At 48.1% G+C, this 10,000-nt stretch overlaps 2 protein-coding genes across 2 annotated transcripts in view; both read right to left on the reverse strand.

Moving 5' to 3' along the window:
- Positions 1–1,307: 1,307 nt before the first annotated feature.
- LOC143345061 (uncharacterized) lies at positions 1,308–6,693 on the reverse strand. The gene is made up of 5 exons (XM_076771815.1): positions 6,554–6,693; positions 5,159–5,629; positions 2,009–2,623; positions 1,425–1,963; positions 1,308–1,323 (listed from the first exon to the last, which is right to left on the reverse strand). Exons 1-5 carry the CDS (start codon positions 6,674–6,676, stop codon positions 1,308–1,310), a joined length of 1,764 nt encoding a protein of 587 aa, XP_076627930.1. The 5' UTR covers positions 6,677–6,693.
- A 2,163-nt stretch (positions 6,694–8,856) lies between these two features.
- The window catches only part of LOC143345070 (uncharacterized), a 12,191-nt gene continuing 11,047 nt past the window's right edge, over positions 8,857–10,000 (reverse strand). Inside the window, exon 14 of the mRNA XM_076771829.1 lies at positions 8,857–10,000. This exon is cut by the window's right edge and continues 1,953 nt beyond it. Within this exon, the coding sequence (XP_076627944.1) occupies positions 8,857–10,000 (1,144 nt within the window).

Raw genomic sequence — 10,000 nt, forward strand, 5'->3', positions numbered from 1 at the left:
TCTGTGCAGCTGATTGTTGTTGTTGTTGTTGCTGTGCAGATTGGGAGCTCTGTGCGCTAACCTGGGATGCCTGGCTACTCTGTGCAGCTGCTTGTTGTTGTTGTTGTTGCTGCTGCTGCTGTTGTTGTTGCTGTTGCTGTGCAGATTGGGAGCTCTGTGCGCTTGCCTGCGAAGCCTGGCTACTCTGTGCAGCCGCTTGCTGTTGTTGTTGCTGCTGCTGCTGCTGTTGCTGTTGCTGTGCAGATTGGGAGCTCTGTGCGCTAACCTGGGATGCCTGGCTACTCTGTGCAGCTGCTTGTTGTTGTTGTTGTTGTTGCTGCTGCTGCTGCTCTTGTTGTTGCTGTGCAGATTGGGAGCTCTGTGCGCTAACCTGGGATGCCTGGCTACTCTGTGCAGCTGCTTGTTGTTGTTGTTGTTGCTGCTGCTGCTGTTGTTGCTGTTGCTGAGCAGATTGGGAGCTCTGTGCGCTTGCCTGCGAAGCCTGGCTACTCTGTGCAGCCGCTAGCTGTTGTTGTTGCTGCTGCTGCTGCTGTTGCTGTTGCTGTGCAGATTGGGAGCTCTGTGCGCTAACCTGGGATGCCTGGCTACTCTGTGCAGCTGCTTGTTTTTGTTGTTGTTGTTGCTGCTGCTGCTGCTGTTGTTGTTGTTGTTGCTGTGCAGATTGGGAGCTCTGTGCGCTAACCTGGGATGCCTGGCTACTCTGTGCAGCTGCTTGTTGTTGTTGTTGTTGCTGCTGCTGCTGTTGTTGTTGCTGTTGCTGAGCAGATTGGGAGCTCTGTGCGCTTGCCTGCGAAGCCTGGCTACTCTGTGCAGCCGCCTGCTTTTGTTGTTGCTGCTGCTGCTGCTGTTGCTGTTGCTGTGCAGATTGGGAGCTCTGGGCGCTAACTTGGGATGCCTGGCTACTCTGTGCAGCTGCTTGTTGTTGTTGTTGCTGTTGCTGCTGCTGCTGCTCTTGTTGTTGCTGTGCAGATTGGGAGCTCTGTGCGCTAACTTGAGCCGCTGCCTGTTGAGACGCCTGGCTACTCTGTGCAGCTGATTGTTGTTGTTGCTGTTGCTGCTGCTGTTGTTGTTGCTGTGCAGATTGGGAGCTCTGTGCGCTAACCTGGGATGCCTGGCTACTCTGAGCAGCCGCTTGTTGTTGTTGCTGCTGCTGCTGTTGTTGTTGCTGCGCAGATTGGGAGCTCTGTGCGCTTACCTGGGATGCTTGGCTACTCTGTGCAGCTGCTTGTTGTTGTTGTTGCTGCTGCTGCTGCTCCTGTTGTTGCTGTGCAGATTGGGAGCTCTGTGCGCTTGCCTGCGATGCCTGGCTACTCTGTGCAGCCGCTTGTTGTTGTTGTTGCTGCTGCTGCTGTTGCTGTTGCTGTGCAGATTGGGAGCTCTGTGCGCTAACCTGGGATGCCTGGCTACTCTGTGCAGCCGCCTGCTGTTGTTGTTGTTGTTGCTGCTGCTGTTGTTGTTGCTGTGCAGATTGGGAGCTCTGTGCGCTAACCTGGGATGCCTGGCTACTCTGTGCAGCCGCTTGTTGTTGTTGTTGCTGCTGCTGCTGTTGCTGTTGCTGTGTAGATTGGGAGCTCTGTGCGCTAACCTGCGATGCCTGGCTACTCTGTGCAGCCGCTTGTTGTTGTTGTTGTTGCTGCTGCTGTTGTTGTTGCTGTGCAGATTGGGAGCTCTGTGCGCTAACCTGGGATGCCTGGCTACTCTGTGCAGCTGCTTGTTGTTGTTGTTGTTGCTGCTGCTGCTGTTGTTGTTGTTGCTGTGCAGATTGGGAGCTCTGTGCGCTAACCTGGGATGCCTGGCTACTCTGTGCAGCCGCTTGCTGTTGTTGTTGTTGTTGTTGCTGCTGCTGCTGTTGTTGTTGCTGCTGCTGCTGTTGTTGTTGCTGCGCAGATTGGGAGCTCTGTGCGCTTACCTGGGATGCCTGGCTACTCTGTGCAGCTGCTTGTTGTTGTTGTTGCTGCTGCTGCTGCTCCTGTTGTTGCTGTGCAGATTGGGAGCTCTGTGCGCTTGCCTGCGATGCCTGGCTACTCTGTGCAGCCGCTTGTTGTTGTTGTTGCTGCTGCTGCTGTTGCTGTTGCTGTGCAGATTGGGAGCTCTGTGCGCTAACCTGGGATACCTGGCTACTCTGTGCAGCTGCTTGTTGTTGTTGTTGCTGCTGCTGCTGTTGCTGTTGCTGTTGCTGTGCAGATTGGGAGCTCTGTGCGCTAACCTGGGATGCCTGGCTACTCTGTGCAGCTGCTTGTTGCTGCTGTTGTTGTTGCTGCTGCTGCTGTTGCTGTTGTTGTGCAGATTGGGTGCCCTGTGTGCTTGCCTGAGACGCTGACAGCTGTGAGGCCTGACTACTTTCGATAGCTGATTGTAGTTGCTCCTGTTCAGATTCTTGTATTTGATTCTGGGCTCCTGATTCTGATGTCTTACCAATTACTGCATGATGCAAACTCTTTAGTGCATTAACACCGTTGTTATACAAGTATTTAAGACCTTCGTGGACGGACGACAGAGTGCCGCTGCTGGATTCGCTTGCCTGTGACTGTGCCTGGGCGGATTGGCTGACGGCTACTGAGGATCCCTGTTGTGCTGATACTGAGCTCTGTTCACTTGCCTGAGCTTGTGCCTGTTGGGAAGCCTGGATGCTCTGAGCAGCTGATTGTTGTTGTTGCTGTGCAGATTGGGAGCTTTGTACGCTAGCCTGAGACTCCTGACTACTCTGTGCAGCCGCTTGTTGTTGTTGTTGTTGCTGCTGCTGCTGTTGCTGTTGCTGTGCTGATTGGGAGCTCTGTGCGCTTGCCTGCGAAGCCTGGCTACTCTGTGCAGCCGCTTGCTGTTGTTGTTGCTGCTGCTGCTGCTGCTGTTGCTGTTGCTGTGCTGATTGGGAGCTTTGTGCGCTTGCCTGGGATGCCTGGCTACTCTGTGCAGCCGCTTGTTGTTGTTGTTGCTGCTGCTGTTGCTGTTGCTGTGCGGATTGGGAGCTCTGTGCGCTTGCCTGGGATGCCTGGCTGCTCTGTGCAGATGCTTGTTGTTGTTGCTGCTGCTGCTGCTGTTGTTGTTGCTGTGCAGATTGGGAGCTCTGGGCACTAGCCTGGGATGCGGCCTGTTGGGATGCCTGGCTACTCTGTGCAGCTGCTTGTTGCTGTTGTTGTTGTTGTTGCTGTTGTTGCTGCTGTGCGGATTGGGAGCTCTGTGCGCTTGCCTGCGAAGCCTGGCTACTCTGTGCAGCAGCTTGCTGTTGTTGTTGCTGCTGCTGCTGTTGCTGTTGCTGTGCTGATTGGGAGCTTTGTGCGCTTGCCTGGGATGCCTGGCTACTCTGTGCAGCCGCTTGTTGTTGTTGTTGTTGCTGTTGTTGCTGCTGTGCGGATTGGGAGCTCTGTGCGCTTGCCTGGGATGCCTGGCTGCTCTGTGCAGATGCTTGTTGTTGTTGCTGCTGCTGCTGCTGTTGTTGTTGCTGTGCAGATTGGGAGCTCTGGGCGCTAGCCTGGGATGCTGCCTGTTGGGATGCCTGGCTACTCTGTGCAGCTGCTTGTTGCTGTTGCTGCTGCTGCTGCTGCTGTTGTTGCTGTGCAGATTGGGAGCTCTGTGCGCTTATCTGGGATGCCTGGCTACTCTGTGCAGCCGCTTGTTGTTGTTGTTGCTGCTGCTGTTGCTGTTGCTGTGCGGATTGGGAGCTCTGTGCGCTTGCCTGGGATGCCTGGCTGCTCTGTGCAGATGCTTGTTGTTGTTGCTGCTGCTGCTGCTGTTGTTGTTGCTGTGCAGATTGGGAGCTCTGGGCGCTAGCCTGGGATGCGGCCTGTTGGGATGCCTGGCTACTCTGTGCTGCTGCTTGTTGCTGTTGTTGTTGTTGCTGTTGTTGCTGCTGTGCGGATTGGGAGCTCTGTGCGCTTGCCTGGGATGCCTGGCTGCTCTGTGCAGATGCTTGTTGTTGTTGCTGCTGCTGCTGCTGTTGTTGTTGCTGTGCAGATTGGGAGCTCTGGGCGCTAGCCTGGGATGCTGCCTGTTGGGATGCCTGGCTACTCTGTGCAGCTGCTTGTTGCTGTTGCTGTTGCTGCTGCTGCTGCTGCTGCTGTTGTTGCTGTGCAGATTGGGAGCTCTGTGCGCTTATCTGGGATGCCTGGCTACTCTGTGCAGCCGCTTGTTGTTGTTGTTGCTGCTGCTGTTGCTGTTGCTGTGCTGATTGGGAGCTTTGTGCGCTTGCCTGGGATACCTGGCTACTCTGTGCGGCTGCTTGTTGTTGTTGTTGTTGTTGCTGTTGCTGCTGCTGTTGTTGTTGCTGTGCAGATTGGGAGCTCTGGGCGCTAGCCTGGGATGCTGCCTGTTGGGATGCCTGGCTACTCTGTGCAGCTGCTTGTTGCTGTTGCTGCTGCTGCTGCTGCTGTTGTTGCTGTGCTGATTGGGAGCTCTGTGCGCTTATCTGGGATGCCTGGCTACTCTGTGCAGCCGCTTGTTGTTGTTGTTGCTGCTGCTGCTGTTGTTGCTGTGCAGATTGGGAGCTCTGTGCGCTTATCTGGGATGCCTGGCTACTCTGTGCAGCCGCTTGTTGTTGTTGTTGCTGCTGCTGTTGCTGTTGCTGTGCTGATTGGGAGCTTTGTGCGCTTGCCTGGGATACCTGGCTACTCTGTGCGGCTGCTTGTTGTTGTTGTTGTTGCTGTTGCTGCTGCTGTTGTTGTTGCTGTGCAGATTGGGAGCTCTGGGCGCTAGCCTGGGATGCTGCCTGTTGGGATGCCTGGCTACTCTGTGCAGCTGCTTGTTGCTGTTGCTGCTGCTGCTGCTGCTGTTGTTGCTGTGCTGATTGGGAGCTCTGTGCGCTTATCTGGGATGCCTGGCTACTCTGTGCAGCCGCTTGTTGTTGTTGTTGCTGCTGCTGTTGCTGTTGCTGTGCTGATTGGGAGCTTTGTGCGCTTGCCTGGGATGCCTGGCTGCTCTGTGCAGATTGGGAGCTCTGGGCGCTAGCCTGGGATGCTGCCTGTTGGGATGCCTGGCTACTCTGAGCAGCTGCTTGTTGCTGTTGTTGTTGTTGTTGCTGTTGTTGCTGCTGTGCGGATTGGGAGCTCTGTGCGCTTGCCTGGGATGCCTGGCTACTCTGTGCAGCTGCTTGTTGCTGTTGCTGCTGCTGCTGCTGCTGTTGTTGCTGTGCAGATTGGGAGCTCTGTGCGCTTGCCTGGGATGCCTGGCTGCTCTGTGCAGATGCTTGTTGTTGTTGCTGCTGCTGCTGCTGTTGTTGTTGCTGCTGCTGCTGCTGTTGTTGTTGCTGTGCAGATTGGGAGCTCTGTGCGCTAGCCTGAGAGGTCGACTGTTGGGATGCTTGGCTGCTTTGTGCAGCGGATTGTTGCTGCTGCTGTGCTGATATGGAGCTCTGTTCACTTGCCTGAGATTGTTCCTGTAAGGATTGGCTGCCGACTAATGAGGATCCCTGTTGTGCTGATATGGAGCTTTGTTGACTTAATTGTGTCTGCCCCTCCTCTATAGATTGTATGCTTTCGGCTTCCGATTGTTGCTGTTCCTCATACTGTTCTGACGTGTCTCCATTTATGTATTGTGGTTCTCTTTGATTACATGAGATCCTGTGGTGTTTCGAGTGTAGTTGTCCGTTGTCGGTAATGACTTCTTCTATGTCTATTTCTTTTCCATCCTTAGAAATCTGTGAAGGCAACGTGAGGGTAACGTATTTTTTATTATTAGTATTTTATGCGTAGTTTCTTTGTGTTTCATTTTTTGGGGGTTTTGCTTGGATTGTTTTAGCTTTGTTTGTTATGTTGGGTTTTCGCAGTTATTGTCTTTGTGTTGTCGTGCTCGCAGTGATGTTTGTTCTGCTTTATTTCGATAGGAGTTGTGTGTACATGCGTATTGAAATGTGGAATGATAGAAAAGCCATTAGTATATACATGTGGCGGGATACTAATTTCTTCCAGATCGTACATTGCTTAAGTTGGATGTTTCGATTTTTCCCGTTCTACGGCAAGAGCATATTACACAAAAGTATGATTAATCGTTATCCAGTGGCGCGTAGGGTATTGATAGTTACTGTCTTATAGTTATTAGAAGGATTAGTTTATGTATTATCTCTAAAGTTAGTGGTAGAGCTTGATTGTTGCAACGTATTGTACAGGTAGAGTGTCTCGTTTTCTTTAAATTCGTTCTTTTAGTAGAGTGGTACATATTAAATGAAGTCTACTTTAAGTTTGGGAAGGATATTTTTACAGAACTTTTATTTTTCTTCGTGTGGAATAGTTTCACTTAAGTCCGATGCTCAAGAAGTTATACTATTTATATATCTTGTGAAGAAAATAGGGTTCCATCAACTAAATCAATAATAAAGGGATAGTTAATTGAGTTTGAACGTGGGCGTAATGATACTCTTTAATAAAGCATAATACATGTGGAATAATTGCAGTTTAATGATAGCACAAAACACTGATCGGTGTATTATTCTGGAGTGCTGAAGTTGTGTTAGTGAATTCCCTTCACTTTGAGGAGAGATGTATATATTTGTCGGTATTTTGTGCCTTCGGTATAAGTGTTTATAGGATGATTATCTTAAATTGTGTCTAAAATAAGGACTTACCGTTTCCTTCCAGTGGCCATCGTGATCCTTGGAGTGTAAAACTTCGTGGGTAGGTGATTCATGGACATGTCGTCCATAAGTCGCTACCACGAGAACGCCGAGTATCAAGAAAACGCACTTCATCTTTGCACGAAGTGAGCATGCGAAGTCATGGTTAGTGCAGTTTACTGGTCAGTTTATATAGTTCGAAAGGCCACGTGTTATGTCGTTGCAAACAACATAATTGCCATTAGCAAGAATAATTTATCAAACATTACCTATTGTCTTGACTTCAACGTAGAAATGTGCATATCGTAATTCTAATTAACTTACCTAATAGTTTGAACATCTGGATTATAAATTACGATAGAACATAACTATCTTTGTTTACCTTTGCGGGGAATTATTGTATTTCAGTTTTTCGCGCGGAACATTCTGTCAGACTGTTTAATTATTGTTGTAAATTAGTATGCAGGTGTCCACTAAATCTTCATGGATGACGATAATGTTGTTCATTGAAAATTGTACACCTGTTCAATTGTTATGTGCCCATTACTTTTCAAGCTACTTTGGAAAGTACTCGAGAAAATGAAACGAACTGTCCCATTAAACATTTTACAGTATTTTACATAAATGGACGTCAGTGACAATTCGATTGGAAAATGTAGGAATTTAGTATCGTTATAAAATACTATGAAATGTCATTCGTATTGCATTTATTAAATTATTTATATTGATTTTCGCATAAATGAGGCAGTCATTTATTTAGATCGAATTATTCCTGGTACATTGTGATCCAGTTAGCCGATTTCAACTGTAGCAAGTTAGAATAAGGTAAAAGTATAAAGTAGGGCAAGTCCTTAAGCATCGAATTGATTATATTCTGTGCAGAACAAAGAATTTTACAAAAACCAGTTAGGTTCTGGACTAGTATCTTCACATGTATTTCTAAATTACTTCACTATTTCCCAAAAGGCAATTGAGGACTTGTTTCGATGTCGATTAATATACCAAATAAAAGTAATACCATGTCTACATCAAATATATTTATTTAAACTTAGTAAAAACACTGTCTATTGGTAACTATTATCTTTTATTAATCGAAATATATACTGTTTTTGTTCTTAGGCTTCACTTTTCTCTGCGTTACCACGTTATCTCTTTCATAACATTGTTCAACTTTAAACAATGTTATGCTCTTTACGGACATAGTTTTTAGTGAATATATTAAATAACGTACCATACGTTAACAATAAGTTGGCAAGACGAACGTATAAAGGTGTCCAGACTTGCATCATCTTTGAGTTTAATCAGTTTAATAGATGTGCGTCTGATGCTAGAAATGTAAATCATGATAGGACACGCTTCCTGGCGGTAAACTAATAACAGTAGGAACATTTTGAGGAATTGCGTGAAATAACTGTAGTGACAGTGTCTCCTTACATTAAGTTTTAAGTAAGACAAAAACTACTAGTATTGGTCGCGGATAAAAAACTATACTACGCAGTTTAATGGTTACCCTATTACTTTAGAACTTACAATCTGAGAAATAATTAAGATACTAAGATTTCGACTCTGTTTGGGTACAGCATCCATTAATAATATTGGAATTAAAAATATCATTGATGTAATTCAAGCCTTCCCTTGATTGCAAGGAAGTGAGAAATTTCGACGAGAACTAATTTTCAACAAACTAACACTTTTCAGGAAATCTGATACCTGGGCAGTCAATGAATGTAAAAATGACATGATATTTCTACCAAGGATAAACATTCTTAGCCAAACGTGCACGCAGTAATAAATTACTTCGGCCTAGAGATGTACCAGCAGCGTAATCTGCCGTAAAAGTCCCCACACTAGTTTAAAGTTTAATAAATCCACGTCCCATTGCCACATCTCGGAAACGACCTAGGTGCCTCGTGCATGTATGTTGTTTCCTATTGTCGGGTTATTGCTGTAACTCTAGAGAGTCCAGCCCACTAAGGTATCGGTTTTACTCAGCCGCAGTAGAAAAAGAAGAGGCCTTATTTGAAAACTTGTGTACATTCATATATGAGGTTGATCGAGTCTTTGCAAGCAACTTTAAAGACATGCTGAAGAGCCTCGAAACCTACCATATAATAAGAAGCCCCAAGAGAAAACATGCAACAGTAATTTAAGCCAACCATTCATCTAAGTAACTTTCCTCGATCATACGAAGTGTTGTGGGAGAGAGAGGAAGAACAGTAAATTTGAAACGCATCTAAAAGGAAAATGAATCCACAGTTTGAAACATTTTTAATCATGCAATTATTTATTTATACATATTTTCAAATACAACAAATTTATTCGTTACATTCCTCAGCACCATGGAGACCACTATGGGACTTCAAGTTTTCGGCATGATGGCTCTGTACGCTTGCCAGAGCCTGTGCCTGTTGTTGTTGCTGCTGCTGCTGCTGTTGTTCCTGTGCCGACAGAGAACTCTGTGCGCTAGCTTGGGCAGATTTGCTAATGCCTACAGACGACTCGTGTTGTTTCTGGACGGATGCTGAGATCTGTCCGCTAGCCTGAGCTTGTGCCTGTTGTTCTTGCTGTTGCTGTTGCTGCTGCTGTTGCTGTTGCTGTTGCTGTTGCTGTTGCTGCTGCTGTTGCTGTTGTTGTTGCTGCTGCTGCTGCTGTTGTTCCTGTGCGGACAGAGAACTCTGTGCGCTAGCTTGGGCAGACTTGCTAATGCCTACAGACGATTCGTGTTGTTTTTGGACGGATGCTGAGATCTGTCCGCTAGCCTGAGCCTGAGCCTGTTGTTGTTGTTGTTGCTGCTGCTGCTGCTGTTGCTGCTGTTGTTGTTGCTGCTGCTGCTGCTGCTGTTCCTGTGCGCTAGCTTGGGCAGATTTGCTAATACCTACAGACGATTCGTGGTGTTTGTGTGCCGATACCGAGCTCTGTTCGCTAGCCTGAGCCTGTGCCTGTTGTTGTTGCTGCTGCTGTTGCTGTTGCTGCTGCTGCTGCTGCTGCTGTTGTTGCTGCTGCTGCTGTTGTTCCTGTGCGGACAGAGAACTCTGTGCGCTAGCTTGGACAGATTTGCTAATGCCTACAGACGACTCGTGTTGTTTCTGGACGGATGCTGAGATCTGTCCGCTAGCCTGAGCCTGTGCCTGTTGTTCTTGCTGCTGCTGCTGCTGCTGCTGCTGTTGCTGCTGCTGCTGTTGCTGCTGCTGCTGTTGCTGCTGCTGCTGCTGTTGCTGTTGTTGTTGCTGCTGCTGCTGCTGTTGTTCCTGTGCGGACAGAGAACTCTGTGCGCTAGCTTGGGCAGACTTGCTAATGCCTACAGACGATTCGTGTTGTTTTTGGACGGATGCTGAGATCTGTCCGCTAGCCTGAGCCTGAGCCTGTTGTTGTTGTTGTTGCTGCTGCTGCTGCTGTTGCTGCTGTTGTTGTTGCTGCTGCTGCTGCTGCTGTTCCTGTGCGCTAGCTTGGGCAGATTTG

The sequence above is a fragment of the Colletes latitarsis genome, chromosome 1 (assembly GCF_051014445.1).
Source record: "Colletes latitarsis isolate SP2378_abdomen chromosome 1, iyColLati1, whole genome shotgun sequence".
Taxonomy (NCBI): domain Eukaryota; kingdom Metazoa; phylum Arthropoda; class Insecta; order Hymenoptera; family Colletidae; genus Colletes; species Colletes latitarsis.

Excerpts from the sequence above, each read along its gene's own strand:
- LOC143345061 (XM_076771815.1), bottom strand. The coding sequence starts at position 6,676 with ATGAAGTGCGTTTTCTTGATACTCGGCGTTCTCGTGGTAGCGACTTAT. Across the intron at positions 5,630-6,553 it reads ATGGCCACTGGAAGGAAACG|ATTTCTAAGGATGGAAAAGA; the intron begins GTAAGTCCTTAT and ends TTGCCTTCACAG. Across the intron at positions 2,624-5,158 it reads CATCTGCACAGAGCAGCCAG|GCTTCCCAACAGGCACAAGC; the intron begins GCATCCCAGGCA and ends CAGAGCATCCAG.